The sequence below is a fragment of the Asterias rubens genome, chromosome 8, assembly GCF_902459465.1.
Source record: "Asterias rubens chromosome 8, eAstRub1.3, whole genome shotgun sequence".
Lineage (NCBI taxonomy): Eukaryota > Metazoa > Echinodermata > Asteroidea > Forcipulatida > Asteriidae > Asterias > Asterias rubens.
Genome location: NC_047069.1, coordinates 3,736,773 through 3,753,339, shown reverse-complemented (window position 1 = coordinate 3,753,339; position 16,567 = coordinate 3,736,773). Strand labels below are relative to the sequence as shown.

Below are 16,567 nucleotides of genomic sequence, written 5' to 3'. Positions count from 1 at the left end.
CTTGAATTTCAAATTTCATATTTGTTAAATTTCATATTGAACCACTTCTTTCTAATGTATCTATTTATACACCAAACCTGACATTGACATGTACTTGCTTACTCAGGTGTGGTGGATAGTGAAGACATCCCATTGAACTTGAGCCGAGAATTGCTGCAGGACAGCGCCCTCATAAGGTCTGTTTCATTCATACATGTACGTGCATAATATCAATAATCTAGATACTAAGGGTGTCGTTGCTTAGAACGTCCTGGACATAATATTGTATCACGCCCCCCCCCCCTTAAATGGTTGACCAGAAAAGTCCTTGTCGTGTATTGGTAGATAGGGGAACCAATAAAGTGCCTGTAGATCAATGGGGTGTGGATTTCCATACGTGTTAGCGTGCAGATCAGTAAAACTTTGGTACCTCTGGTTTTCTTATCCAGAGTCCCATCCACTCGTTTTTTTTAGCAAATTTCCAAAAGTATTTCTGGTATTGGGTTTCGTGAAATCTGGAAGTGCTTTGTTTCGGTTTTTTTCCTCAAGTTTTTTGAGGAAGTTGTGCGTTTTAACAGTCTGGTTAAATGCCTTTCTATCTTCCTTCAAAGCGTTTTTTCTAAATGCCTTTTTTCCCGAAGAGAGCGTTCTTGGCAGATCTTGCTTTTTTCAAGGCACTTGAGTCGTGAGAGACGAATTTAGCTCGTGAGTTTTCCTCTTTAACCAATTTAAGTTTAGAAACTAGAAACTCAGAAAGAGTTGATGTAAACAATTCACCAAAAAACATTTTTCAATCGCCCTCCGAGTCAACCAAAATTTGGATCGCCCGCAGGTTTTTTCAATAGCATGTATTGATGCACAAAATTTAGAAAACAAAAAACAAAATGGACACAATGGATGATGTGTTCACACACCTTGCACAATATAGGTGTTACAAGGAGATAGGCTGATGGTTGTCAGAATCGGAATGGCTTCCCTTCTTGTAGATTGGGACGATATGACCCTTTTCCCACTGGGTTGGAACACAGCCTTGGTCGATTGATTCTTGGAATAGTAGAGTCACAGCAGGAGAGCTTTCTTTGGCCGATTCTTTCAACAGTACATTGTATATGGCTGGAGTTCCATCTGGTTCAGGAGCAGTAGATGGTTTCAAATTGCTCAGTAGTTTGATGACTCCATTCTGGCTGACATTAATGTTGCTCATAGAAGGATGGAGACTGGTGCCCAGATCAGGGAGAGGAGAGTTGTCATCAACAGAAAACACAGAAGTGAACTGTCTGTTGAGGATGTTGACCTTTTACTTGGGGTCGGTGTGCAGGAAACCGTCTTTTTGAATGCGTTCCAGAGAATTGTGTTGTTTAGTAGTGAGACCAGGATGCCAGACGGGGACAGCATATTCTAAAAGTGGTCGAATAAAACCAACATAAATGGTGACAAGGTCTTTGATTGCTAGTCCAAACCTTCTAAGGGTAGTCAACATAAATAATCGCCCACTGGCTTTACAGATAATGTCATTGATATGTATGTCCCATTTCAGATTATTGGCCACCTTAATACCAAGTATTTTGCAGACTTCACTTGATTGAAGTTCTTGACCCGCCAATTGAAGTGGGTCACTGGGAACAGGGTTCTTAGCAAATGTAATGTCCATAGAATAACATTTAGCTGGGTTTATTAGCATAATGTAATGTCCATAGAATAACATTTAGCTGGGTTTATTAGCATATTGTTCTCTGATGCCCATAAGTCAAGTTGGTCAAGAGTATCTTGCATGGTGCTGGTACTGCTAGTTTTAGTGTTCTCTATCAAGGTCATATCATCAACATACTTGAGGGTGAGGTTACAATTCTCAGTGGGTATTGCTGCATCGTTGATCATGCTGAGAAAGGTGGCAGGTCCGGTCAAAGTTCCTTGTGGCACGCCAGCTTTGAGTACTGACCAGCTAGAGAGGGAGTTGTGATATTTCACACACTGAAGTCTGTTCGAGAGAAAATCCGCAATCCATGGGACTATACACGGTCCTGCGCCCATATCAAGTAGTTTAGTGATAGCTATGTTATGGTCCACTCGATCAAAGGCTTTGCTAAAGTCTGTAACAACTAAACGTTAGTTCGCACAGTAAAAGGAAAACCACGCAATTTCGAGGCAAACTTGTGTAGATCATTGTATTCTACTTTTAAAACATCTTTTCAACCATATGCATTTTATAAAAAAGGGTTACAAACGATTTTTATAGACCAACTCGTCCGATCCAAGGCAATGTGTTCTTTTAAGAGCACCGAATTCAAACTCTGGTGTTTTTGATCACCAGAGTGTGGGTTCGACTCTTGTGTTCTTAAGCAAGACACTTGACCATTGCTTCGTCCTTCGGATGGGTCGTAAAGCCATTTGTCCCTTGTGTTGTGTAACGCATGTGCATTATCGAAAAGATAAGGGGTTCGCCCCGGTGTTCCTGGCTGTGGCTGCTGAATGCGCCGTAGCACCTTGTTAACCCATATCATCACTTCAATAACCTATCTGTCTGAAAGTTTGTATATACTCAGCGCCTTCAGTACCTTGTTGGTAGATACGTGTGCTATATAAGACTTCAATATTCAAAACATCAGAAATTGTAGTGCACCTCAAGCTTTCTAGATTTTACAATCACAAAATTACATTAAGAAACACTAACAAAGAAGATGAAAATATATAAAGAAGTAACATTATCAGACCACTTCTTTATCCTTTGGCGGATGATGTGGAAATCAGTCCTTTTCCACAAGAAGATCTTATGACGTAACTGAAAGTTACTTTGTATAAACTTAAATGTATCATTGCCTGCTTTTTATTACAGAAAATTGAGAACGGTCATCACAAGTCGGCTTGTACGTTTCTTGCTCGATCAACGTAAGAAAGATGTCGGGATGTATGAGCAGTTCTTCACAGAGTATGGAATGTTTTTAAGAGAAGGAATAATCTCGGCAAATGAGCAGGCAGAAAAGGTGAGGACTTGAACAATGCATCCCCATTCATTGTCATAAAAACTCATGGTGTTTCATCCATAGTGTAAAGCTAGTAAAAACAACATTGATGCATTATGTGAAACGTATTAGATTTGAAATAAGTTATATTATCATAAACACTGAGTATACATGTACAGTGCCAACACACATCGGTGTATAAGGGAGTACTAGTACCTGCTACCTGGTACTTCATCCCCGATGCAAATTTAACATCTATTATATTGTTGCATTACCCGCTGCAAAAACATAGGATTCAAACTGCCTCTAGCTAGCGGGCAACCTCGGTAGTCTAGTTGGTAAGACACTGCTCTAGAATTGCAAAGGTCTTTGGTTCGAATCCCACCCAAGTACATGTAATATGCCAGTGATTTTTCTTTCACAGGACTCGGGGAAGTACTGAGTATACAGTGCTAATTCACATCGGTATGGGTAAAAACCAAAATTAATATTCTTTATCCTCGATGCAAAAAAAATGTGAACATTTTAGCAGCACCATTTGTGAAATATATCTTCAGTCTTCTCAAGGTATCAGAAATGTAATATTGGGAAGAACAAATGTAAAATGGTTTCAGAATCACCCCAACTCATTTAGAGACTGTCAATACATGGTGTAACCGAAAACCTTACAATATCGTATTTTCACCATACAAAGTTTCGAATCCTACTTAACAAACAATGACAAATGGTAAATTATTAATTCAACAATAAAGTTGAAGAAGGTTATTGAGTATTTGATAGTTAAATAATTGATTGTGTCATTTGTTGTTAGGAAGAAATAGCTAAGCTACTGTGCTTTGAGTCATCAGCCCATCCTTCAGGTCAGCTGACTACTCTTCAGGACTATGCTGTACGTATGAAAGCAGGACAGCGCAATATGTACTACATCTGTGCACCAAGGTATAGTGGAATTATACAAGTGTTGTACGCAGTAACGGAGTCCATGGCGTTTTGTACACCCGAGGGGGAAAATGGAACCCGAGGCAAAGCCAGCCAGTCTAATACAGCTCTAGCTATGTCTTTATAAACCGTTTAAACACCTACACATGATGCGCTCTCAACCAATAGGATTAGCGAAAACTGTCTCGGGTATTTATGAATACTATTTTTATAGAAACTGAGAAATTAAAACCTGCATCTGGCCTTTTGAGAAAATGAAAAGGGCAGAAATTTGTGTGATGTGTGAATAACAGAATAAATGGGTCACAACCCTGCAAGGTTTTAAATGGCAAGTTAAGAACTAGTCACTACTCTTTTATTCCCATTCATAGATGCCTTTTTGGTTAAAAGGCGTAATAAAGTAAGAAACTCTGTAAAACTTATCTGTTTTCTGACGTTTTCCGACGTCCTTGAGCTCTGCACGTGTGATGCATTTTTATGACTGAGACAGTTTTCAGATATGCATTCGTTCGCGTAGTATGCAACTAAACGTATCCAAAAACAACCGGTTCTAAACAGCTCCAGCTGGTCATTATCAACCATTTAAACACCCCCACGTGACGCGCTCTCCCCCAATAGGAATAGCGAAACTGTCTGAGGTATTTATGAATAAGGGAATCAATGTGTGGTGAAGAGGTTTTCAACTAGTGGTTTAATCCCAACGAGGCCTGATTCTTGATAATTTTACCGAGACGAAATCGAGGGTAAATTATCAAGAACCAGGCCTTGGCTGGTTTAAACCACTACCGTAATTTTCGGATTATAAACCGCTGTTTATATGTTGATTTTGACATTTTTTTGAACTCCTGCGGTTTATTCTCCGGGCCGCTTGTAAGCCGACGTATAAATATTTAAGAGAAAAAACGGCATTTTTTAAAAGAAAGATCGTTTGTAAAATATTCTAATTAATGTTTTTTTTTCTTAAACGATAACAAAAACCTGCCTGTGTGATGACAAAATCCTGTTGAAAATCCCACCACAATTGTATTCCATGTTTCCTTTGTAAAACGTTTATCAACCGCCCTCAGCTCCCCCTCTCAGCGAAACTCGGGTTAGACTAGACTGGTGCCCGTCTATTTATCCTAGCGATCTCTACTTGCTGACGTCAGACATTCAAGCTATACTCGTGTCTCAGCGAAATAGACTCGTCCCCTGTCTATTTATCCCACGATCTTTGTATACTGACGTCAGACAGCCAGGCTACACTCGTGTCAGCCAGCGGTTTCTTCAGCTCAACCACGCACAACGCAACAGCAGAATGGTGAATGGACGTACGCAAAGAACTACATGTATGCCGCTTCGGGGGATCAAACAAAACGTGTTCAACCTGCCCTGATTGTTGAGTCCAGTAACATTGGGAATTTTATTTCCAGGCGGCGCAAATGCGAGGGCGTAGCGCAACCCGTCGGCGAACATCGCTCATTATGGTGCCACCAACATCTGTTGTGCAATCTCGAGATTGAGCAGCGCATTTAACAGATTGCTAGCTTTACGAACTCGCATGTGTACATGTGCTTAATGTGCACGCTGCAGGATACATTACTCTACACACACGCTATGTACGCTACGTTCGTCCGCCCGTCCGCCATTGCAATATCTGTTGTGGATCCTCGTTGTGGGACTACAATAATAAAAGGGAGGGAGAAACACCGGCCAACCACTTTTCTTTAATTCCCTTATTGAAAGACCCATTTCAACCTTATTTCCCGTCTACTCCCGATGTTTAATAAAAGTGAATCCCCTGTCCTTGTGATAACGCAAACAATAAGGTAGCGCATTACCACCCCTATACAATATGTTTTATAAAGGAATTGTGCATGTTTAAAAAATGTTCCTATATAATGTACATTGTAAACAGAAACAACACTCATAGACAATACTCTCGTTTGTGTTGTGGTAGCCCTGAAAAGGACTGTTTGGTTTTGGTTTTGTCTATTTTCTATTTAAACAAAACGGAAGGCAAAGGATTCCTTGGATATAAATCTTCGCACTGTTTCTTTATCACTCACTGCTTCTGCAGACGAATCCTATGTTAAAACGATGGTCCACGCACTGTCTGAAGTTAGTTTTTATTGCAACACGAACTCACTTACCTACAAATAAAGTAGGATTTAACTTTGTCAATTTTTAAAATTGTTATTGGATTTTTTCAGTATCACAACAATAAACGTATTTTCAGTTGTAACTTCATCAATAATTATCCAACACAAACAATTATGTGGTCCCGCAAAGGGGGTGCTGCCAGCTTACAAAAATAATGCTATCCTATAATAGATCATTTCAATTACGATCAATAGTGTAAACTTCAATACATTTCAACTTTAATTACGACGCAACTCCCACATTGCGGCAACTATACAAGACTGACTGGAGTGACTGATGTGCCGCCCGCCTGTCACTGCACATCGCCACAAAGAGGACGCAAACAAGCACGGCCCCTATGTGTTCACGCATGCGGTGATTGGCCGTTTGATGATTGGCCGTTGTTGATTGGCCGGCGATAGTTCCATTCATGAAATCTTGGCTAGACTTCGGACGGATCGAGTAGAGCGGCTGCCCATTGTACAACGGGGAGCTTGAACGTTTGACCCACGCTTTGAGGCTCGGGGCCCAGTCTAATAAAACGTGAACAACTTTTGTCAACAGAGGGCGATGCGATGCAGGGCAAAGTTCAACTGTTTCTCGGCGTGCGTTGTCGGCCGATCTTTGATTCACGGAGAGTTTGTTGCCAAAGAAGTTTTCAAACATATGGTCAACAAATTCTTGAAAAGGGTTGTTGATGGAAAAAAAATATAACTCAGGACTGATAGTGTGAGATAAAAAAATCACCCGTAACGCGGCAGGTTTGCGTACTTTACTTCCGTGTTTTGAGGTTAGTTTTTTTTTTTTTTGATCGCGGTTTATACGCCGCGCCGCATATACGCCGACACCTAAATATTTTTTGTATATTTTGAGGAAGTGCGGTTTATACGCCGCGCGGTTTATAATCCGAAAATTACGGTAGTTGAAAACCGATTCAACACACTTTGATTCCCATTCATAAATACCTTTCCAGTCATAATCATCATCACCTTTTGGTCAAAAAGTAAAAATAAATGCAAAAATTATAATTGTCAAATAATTTCTTTCAACACAACACCCCTCCATCTATGAAATGGTAAAGCCCTCTGCTGCCCTCGGGTAAACAACTCCTTATAAGGGAATGCTGTGCGCGTCAACTGTTTCAGCCGTTGCTCTCTACCAACAGGAATGAAGAAACTGTCTTATAAGAACAGGTGCAAGCTTGCGTGTCACGCCCATGTTTCAACACTTTTTACTGGTCATAAACAAAGGTTTATACACACCCACGTGACGCGCTCTCCACCAATAGGAATAGCGAAACTGTCTGAGTAATTTATGAATGTAAAATAATGTACGGTGTGCTTATTCTTTTGATATTGTAGTCGTGAGTTAGCGGAATCCTCTCCCTACTATGAAGCCTTTAAGACTCAGGATCATGAAGTCTTATTCTGTTATGCTGAATATGATGAGCTGACTATGCTTCAACTACGGGAGTTTGATCGCAAACTATTAACATCAGTAGAGAGTGAGATGGCAGCACCAGCGACAAATACTGAAGAAGCAGAATCACAAACAGGTCAGAATTCAATAAAGTCCGTCTTCGTATTCATGTTTTTTTTATGGTTTTTTTTACAGTCATTTATGTTGTTGATAAAATTACACATTTCATTCTGTGTACGTCTGGAACTTTGTTTGAAGGTACTGACACAATCATAAATGTATTCTCTTTTTTATGTGTTGTTTTTTACCAAACTATGAAAGTGAATTTTATACAAATTTTGACGCCAAGGGGCTGTTTTTCCAGCCAATGTTTCACAGGAGTTGAGCACAAGTCAACTGTTACAAATTTTTTGTTGCAAATTTGTGACGTGGAAAATTCATTGTGCATACGCAGGATTTATGAACCAGGCTTTAGACATTTACTGTGCAACTTGGTTCTGAAACCACTTTATGGTCGCATGGATGCCAATATCATTTGCTGTGTTTGTACATGTATGTGTGTATGGTAAAATAACATCACAAGGCATGCACTCATGGCAACGTTTGCAGTTCAGATTTGAGTACCCCATCAGCAGCGTACAGAGTGCAGTCAAGCTCAATTTTCTCCAGGCTCCTTGTTTGTGTGTGTGCAAGGTCAAGCCATACACCATCTTTGAATGAATACACAGATTATCTTTAGACAGTACATCCCCCAGATTTCCCCCTTCATAGAACTCTGATGGTAAGAACGTCTTTTAGTAATATTAATAGTAATAAATAAGACTTATAAAGCGCATTTTACAGAGATACAATACTTTTGAGTACCTAGAGAATCTTGTAAGGAGCCTCACCCTAGATATCAAATTTTCAGCCAGAGCTTCTTGGAGTACATGCATTTATCCTTAGTCCATACCTTGGAGGCTCAAGTTCAAACTACTTTCATGATTATAATTGAGATGAACTGAAAGTATTGTGCTTTTTAAGCTGTTGCTGTGTGTTGTTTTGAGATAAATGTCATAACAAACTATGCTATTGGTTTTCTTGTTTCAGTGGAAGGCAGTTTGTCTGTTGAGGAAACAGATTCACTTACTGCTTACATGACAGACGTCCTCGGCTCTAAGGTTACCAATATCAAGGTATGTTCAATCAATTATTGCTCATTATCAATAATCATGTAGTCTTGTTGAAAACATTAATATCAAATTAGATATTAGAAGCTTAGTCTTCAGTTAAGTCATCCCTATACAGCTCACGTAGGAAGCTAAACTGGGATGGTGCGTTGGTGACGTCATTGGTCGACGGTGCAAGGTGCCAAGAGAAAATAAATAGGAAAAGAAAAGGTTGCGCACTATTTACATTGTGCAAGACTGGGTTTACAGCATCCTAGAGCCAGCCAGAGGTCGTAGGACTCTAATTGCTGGCAGGGCAACCTGTTGGAATGCTGAGATGGATGGCGCATAGACTGCTGAATGGTTCCAGATCTTAACTGTTCTTGGGTAGAATGAGAATTTGTATTGGTCGTTAGAGGCATCCGGTATGGCATACTTGAGAATGTGATCCTGTCTGGCAATATATGTAGCTGGCTTGATAGATGGTGGCATTTGGATTGAGAGTGGGATCCTGTCTGGCAATGTATGTAGCTGGCTTGATAGATGGTGGCATTTGGATTGAGAGTTGGATCCTGTCTGGCAATGTATGTAGCTGGCTTGATAGATGGTGGCATTTGGATTGAGAGTGGGATCCTGTCTGGCAATGTATGTAGCTGGCTTGATAGATGGTGGCATTTGGATTGAGAGTGGGATCCTGTCTGGCAATGTATGTAGCTGGCTTGATAGATGGTGGCATTTGGATTGAGAGTTGGATCCTGTCTGGCAATGTATGTAGCTGGCTTGATAGATGGTGGCATTTGGATTGAGAGTTGGATCCTGTCTGGCAATGTATGTAGCTGGCTTGATAGATGGTGGCATTTGGATTGAGAGTGGGATTCTGTCTGGCAATGTATGTAGCTGGCTTGATAGATGGTGGCATTTGGATTGAGAGTTGGATCCTGTCTGGCAATGTATGTAGCTGGCTTGATAGATGGTGGCATTTGGATTGAGAGTGGGATCCTGTCTGGCAATGTATGTAGCTGGCTTGATAGATGGTGGCATTTGGATTGAGAGTGGGATCCTGTCTGGCAATGTATGTAGCTGGCTTGATAGATGGTGGCATTTGGATTGAGAGTTGGATCCTGTCTGGCAATGTATGTAGCTGGCTTGATAGATGGTGGCATTTGGATTGAGAGTGTGATCCTGTCTGGCGATGTATGTAGCTGGCTTGATAGATGGTGGCATTTGGATTGAGAGTGGGATCCTGTCTGGCAATGTATGTAGCTGGCTTGATAGATGGTGGCATTTGGATTGAGAGTTGGATCCTGTCTGGCGATGTATGTAGCTGGCTTGATAGATGGTGGCATTTGGATTGAGAGTTGGATCCTGTCTGGCAATGTATGTAGCTGGCTTGATAGATGGTGGCATTTGGATTGAGTGTGTGATCCTGTCTGGCAATGTATGTAGCTGGCTTGATAGATGGTGGCATTTGGATTGAGAGTGGGATCCTGTCTGGCGATGTATGTAGCTGGCTTGATAGATGGTGGCATTTGGATTGAGAGTTGGATCCTGTCTGGCAATGTATGTAGCTGGCTTGATAGATGGTGGCATTTGGATTGAGTGTGAGATCCTGTCTGGCAATGTATGTAGCTGGCTTGATAGATGGTGGCATTTGGATTGAGAGTGGGATCCTGTCTGGCAATGTATGTAGCTGGCTTGATAGATGGTGGCATTTGGATTGAGAGTGGGATCCTGTCTGGCGATGTATGTAGCTGGCTTGATAGATGGTGGCATTTGGATTGAGAGTGTGATCCTGTCTGGCGATGTATGTAGCTGGCTTGATAGATGGTGGCATTTGGATTGAGAGTGGGATCCTGTCTGGCAATGTATGTAGCTGGCTTGATAGATGGTGGCATTTGGATTGAGAGTTGGATCCTGTCTGGCAATGTATGTAGCTGGCTTGATAGATGGTGGCATTTGGATTGAGAATGTGATCCTGTCTGGCAATGTATGTAGCTGGCTTGATAGATGGTGGCATTTGGATTGAGAGTGGGATCCTGTCTGGCAATGTATGTAGCTGGCTTGATAGATGGTGGCATTTGGATTGAGAGTGGGATCCTGTCTGGCGATGTATGTAGCTGGCTTGATAGATGGTGGCATTTGGATTGAGTGTGTGATCCTGTCTGGCGATGTATGTAGCTGGCTTGATAGATGGTGGCATTTGGATTGAGAGTGGGATCCTGTCTGGCGATGTATGTAGCTGGCTTGATAGATGGTGGCATTTGGATTGAGAGTTGGATCCTGTCTGGCAATGTATGTAGCTGGCTTGATAGATGGTGGCATTTGGATTGAGAGTGTGATCCTGTCTGGCGATGTATGTAGCTGGCTTGATAGATGGTGGCATTTGGATTGAGAGTTGGATCCTGTCTGGCAATGTATGTAGCTGGCTTGATAGATGGTGGCATTTGGATTGAGAGTGGGATCCTGTCTGGCAATGTATGTAGCTGGCTTGATAGATGGTGGCATTTGGATTGAGAATGTGATCCTGTCTGGCAATGTATGTAGCTGGCTTGATAGATGGTGGCATTTGGATTGAGAGTGTGATCCTGTCTGGCAATGTATGTAGCTGGCTTGATAGATGGTGGCATTTGGATTGAGAGTGGGATCCTGTCTGGTAATGTATGTAGCTGGCTTGATAGATGGTGGCATTTGGATTGAGAGTTGGATCCTGTCTGGCAATGTATGTAGCTGGCTTGATAGATGGTGGCATTTGGATTGAGAGTTGGATCCTGTCTGGCAATGTATGTAGCTGGCTTGATAGATGGTGGCATTTGGATTGAGAGTGTGATCCTGTCTGGCGATGTATGTAGCTGGCTTGATAGATGGTGGCATTTGGATTGAGAGTGGGATCCTGTCTGGCAATGTATGTAGCTGGCTTGATAGATGGTGGCATTTGGATTGAGAGTTGGATCCTGTCTGGCAATGTATGTAGCTGGCTTGATAGATGGTGGCATTTGGATTGAGAATGTGATCCTGTCTGGCAATGTATGTAGCTGGCTTGATAGATGGTGGCATTTGGATTGAGAGTGGGATCCTGTCTGGCAATGTATGTAGCTGGCTTGATAGATGGTGGCATTTGGATTGAGAGTTGGATCCTGTCTGGCAATGTATGTAGCTGGCTTGATAGATGGTGGCATTTGGATTGAGAGTTGGATCCTGTCTGGCAATGTATGTAGCTGGCTTGATAGATGGTGGCATTTGGATTGAGAGTTGGATCCTGTCTGGCAATGTATGTAGCTGGCTTGATAGATGGTGGCATTTGGATTGAGAGTTGGATCCTGTCTGGCAATGTATGTAGCTGGCTTGATAGATGGTGGCATTTGGATTGAGAGTGTGATCCTGTCTGGCAATGTATGTAGCTGGCTTGATAGATGGTGGCATTTGGATTGAGAATGTGATCCTGTCTGGCAATGTATGTAGCTGGCTTGATAGATGGTGGCATTTGGATTGAGAGTGGGATCCTGTCTGGCAATGTATGTAGCTGGCTTGATAGATGGTGGCATTTGGATTGAGAGTTGGATCCTGTCTTGCAATGTATGTAGCTGGCTTGATAGATGGTGGCATTTGGATTGAGAGTTGGATCCTGTCTGGCGATGTATGTAGCTGGCTTGATAGATGGTGGCATTTGGATTGAGTGTTGGATCCTGTCTGGCAATGTATGTAGCTGGCTTGATAGATGGTGGCATTTGGATTGAGAATGTGATCCTGTCTGGCAATGTATGTAGCTGGCTTGATAGATGGTGGCATTTGGATTGAGTGTGAGATCCTGTCTGGCAATGTATGTAGCTGGCTTGATAGATGGTGGCATTTGGATTGAGTGTGTGATCCTGTCTGGCGATGTATGTAGCTGGCTTGATAGATGGTGGCATTTGGATTGAGTGTGGGATCCTGTCTGGCAATGTATGTAGCTGGCTTGATAGATGGTGGCATTTGGATTGAGAGTGGGATCCTGTCTGGCAATGTATGTAGCTGGCTTGATAGATGGTGGCATTTGGATTGAGTGTGTGATCCTGTCTGGCGATGTATGTAGCTGGCTTGATAGATGGTGGCATTTGGATTGAGAGTGGGATCCTGTCTGGCGATGTATGTAGCTGGCTTGATAGATGGTGGCATTTGGATTGAGAGTTGGATCCTGTCTGGCGATGTATGTAGCTGGCTTGATAGATGGTGGCATTTGGATTGAGAGTGTGATCCTGTCTGGCGATGTATGTAGCTGGCTTGATAGATGGTGGCATTTGGATTGAGAGTGGGATCCTGTCTGGCAATGTATGTAGCTGGCTTGATAGATGGTGGCATTTGGATTGAGAGTTGGATCCTGTCTGGCAATGTATGTAGCTGGCTTGATAGATGGTGGCATTTGGATTGAGAGTGGGATCCTGTCTGGCAATGTATGTAGCTGGCTTGATAGATGGTGGCATTTGGATTGAGAGTGGGATCCTGTCTGGCGATGTATGTAGCTGGCTTGATAGATGGTGGCATTTGGATTGAGAGTGGGATCCTGTCTGGCAATGTATGTAGCTGGCTTGATAGATGGTGGCATTTGGATTGAGAGTTGGATCCTGTCTGGCAATGTATGTAGCTGGCTTGATAGATGGTGGCATTTGGATTGAGAGTGGGATCCTGTCTGGCAATGTATGTAGCTGGCTTGATAGATGGTGGCATTTGGATTGAGAGTTGGATCCTGTCTGGCAATGTATGTAGCTGGCTTGATAGATGGTGGCATTTGGATTGAGAGTGGGATCCTGTCTGGCAATGTATGTAGCTGGCTTGATAGATGGTGGCATTTGGATTGAGAGTGGGATCCTGTCTGGCAATGTATGTAGCTGGCTTGATAGATGGTGGCATTTGGATTGAGAGTGGGATCCTGTCTGGCGATGTATGTAGCTGGCTTGATAGATGGTGGCATTTGGATTGAGAGTTGGATCCTGTCTGGCAATGTATGTAGCTGGCTTGATAGATGGTGGCATTTGGATTGAGAGTGGGATCCTGTCTGGCGATGTATGTAGCTGGCTTGATAGATGGTGGCATTTGGATTGAGAGTGGGATCCTGTCTGGCAATGTATGTAGCTGGCTTGATAGATGGTGGCATTTGGATGTTGACGAGACCATGGTGTATTTTGAAGAACATGGTGGACTGTGCGTGAATGGGGTGTCTTACATGCAGTGTTTCCCATCCCAGGTTGTTAATGAGCACTATGACCGCTAGTGATCTGCCAGTCTAGGCCATATTATCCAACACTTAATTACAATCATGGTACACAGGATAGACAAGGTTGTCCCAAGTGCACCTGCCTCAGACGCACATGTTGTCAGTATGTCAAACCCAGACGCACATCTTGTCAGTATGTCAAACCCATTTAGACGATTAAGAGCCAGATAACTGTCTCAACTACAGCATTTAGACAAACTCTCAATGTCATGCACCTAGTGCAGTTTACATAATTTCATGTAAAAGATAGGGGCTACAATAGACCTTATGCATTGACCTCATCAAACCGCCATGTTAGAGGTAAAACGATGATGTAACAATCGCAGATTTATACGCGCGGCGCAAGGGCTTTCTTTTGACCTCTAAGTGAGGGCCCCCTACTCAAATGATATCATGTACTTAAGGTCTACATGTATATGTAGGAGAGACTATAGACTAGAACAAACTGTTTTCACTTTACAAACAAAGAAAGCCTATCCCATAGACCTTATCACAAATACTATGTACGCGCATGTTAGGCATGGAATGAGGTGCATGCTGGTCTAGCTAGCGATAAAGTTTGATCGCTAGCTAGACCAGCATGCACCTTGTTCAACATATAGCACTTGCGCAATGGGTATTTGCGAAAGGTCTATGGCCATCCGTTTCAGCAGCCCAAATTACAGTGTTAGTAGTTGAACTACCATGTAGTGGTGATGATGTACTCTGCAAACTCACCCAATCGTATCAACTCCAAACTTGCTTTGTTGACTGGTCTAAGGATCCCCAGAGCCTGTTGTTTTTAGAACCCCCCTAGGTCAAACGTCAAGGTCATTATGTCTAAAACATATAAGAAATGTTGTCCAAGCGACAATTCAAGAATGAGATTAATCTCAGCTTGGCATTTGTGTGTGTCAGCACACCATTCTTACTTGATATGTTTTTTGCATTCAGTGTTCATTACTTTGTGAAGCAGTACATTTTTATTCTCTTAGCCAAAACACAATGTTTTGGATTGGATTATAGCAATGCCAAGATAACATCTTTTTATTGTTATTGAAATGGATTGTTTAGGTAAGCTATCGTCTGGCTCACCATCCAGCAATGGTGACTGTGGCTGACATGGGAGCAGCACGTCATTTCTTGCGTACAGCTCTAAAGAACCGGAGTGAAGAAGAAAAACTGCAGTTACTTCAACCAACCCTTGAGCTCAATGGAAGGTTCGTTAATACTCAAGAAATTATCAGGGTTCAGAAATTCCCAATGATTTTGGAAATGACACCTTTAGATTGACCATGTTTTTCCGCAATGGGTATCGGTGTACCACAAAAAACTAAAAAGCACTAAAAAGCAGTATGATAACCGTTCATGTAATAGCTTGGGGTTTTGATTTCCACAGGTTTTATTTTTGAAGGCACTGGACACTATTGGTAATTGTCAAAAACCAGTCTTCTCACTTGGTGTATCTCAACATATGCATAAAATAACAAACCTGTGAAAATTTGAACTCAATTGGTCGTTGAAGTTGCGAGATAATAATGGCAGAAAAAACAGCCTTGTCACACGATCGAAGTTGTGTGCTTTCAGATGCTTGATTTCGGGACCTCAAAATCGAATTCTGAGGTCTCGAAATCAAATTACAATATTTTAAAGGCAGTGGACACTATTGGTAATTGTCAAAGACTAGCCTTCACAGTTAAAGTATCTCAACATATGCATAAAATAGCAAACCTGTGAAACTTTGAGCTCTATCGGGCATCGAACTTGCGAGATAATAATGAAAAAAAAACACCCTTGTCACACGAAGTTGTGTGCTTTCAGATGCTTGATTTTGAGATCTCAAATTCTGAACTTGAGGTCTTGAAATCAAATTCGTGGAAAATTACTCCTTTCTCGAAAACTACCTCACTTCAGAGGGAGCTGTTTCTCACAGTGTTTTATACCATCAACCTCTCCCCATTACTCCTCACCAAGAAAGGTTTTATGCTAACACTTATTTTGAGTAATTACCAATAGTGTCCACTGCCTTTAAGGGAAAATTACTTCTTTCTCGAAAACTACGTTACTTCAGAGGGAGCCGTTTCTCACAATGTTTTATACTATCAACAGCTCTCCATTGCTTGTTACCAAGTAAGTTTTTATGCTGACAACTATTTTGAGTACGTACCAATAGTGTCCAGTGCCTTTAAACCTATTTCCAATGGTTTTCCTTTTACGTCGCGAACTATCACGGTCAGCCATTTTGTGGGTTCAAAATTTTGATTCCACAAAATGGCCGACCGTGGTTCTTCGTGGCATAAAAGGAAAACCGTGCAATTTCGAGGCATGTTTGTGTGGATCATTATATTTTACTTTTAAAACACCTTTCTTACCATATGCATTCCATAACGAACGGTTTCAAATGCTTTTCAAAGACCAATTAGACCGATCCAAGGCAATGTGTTCCGCTAACGACCATAGTTTTTCATGGAAATTGGCTCTGAGAAAGTAAAATGGATGAACAAAATACATAACAAATAAGGCATGTGGCTTTCATGACTATATGATTTATGAGTGTAAGCCTGGACGATATGACGATAATATCGTCACGACACGATATTGAAAACAATATCGCCAATATCGATGTTGGTTTTGAATTTCTCGAAATATCGTCTCAAAACGATTTTTTTTTTTCATAGACGATATCTTTCAAAATATCGAGTATTTCCAACGGATTTCTTACAATCTCACAGGTAAATAAGATTTTGTTAGGGCTGATGCCGTCTTTTACGACT

At 41.8% G+C, this 16,567-nt stretch overlaps 1 protein-coding gene across 2 annotated transcripts in view; it reads left to right on the top strand.

The window, feature by feature from the left end:
- Positions 1-16,567, top strand: part of LOC117293307 (heat shock protein 75 kDa, mitochondrial-like) — a 50,067-nt gene that overhangs the window by 29,819 nt on the left and 3,681 nt on the right. For both annotated transcript variants that reach the window (XM_033775561.1, XM_033775562.1), the window contains exons 10-15: positions 107-176; positions 2,813-2,960; positions 3,751-3,878; positions 7,361-7,554; positions 8,508-8,593; positions 14,868-15,013. In XM_033775561.1, coding sequence (XP_033631452.1) covers positions 107-176; positions 2,813-2,960; positions 3,751-3,878; positions 7,361-7,554; positions 8,508-8,593; positions 14,868-15,013 — 772 coding nt within the window. The remainder of the gene's footprint in view (positions 1-106; positions 177-2,812; positions 2,961-3,750; positions 3,879-7,360; positions 7,555-8,507; positions 8,594-14,867; positions 15,014-16,567) is intronic.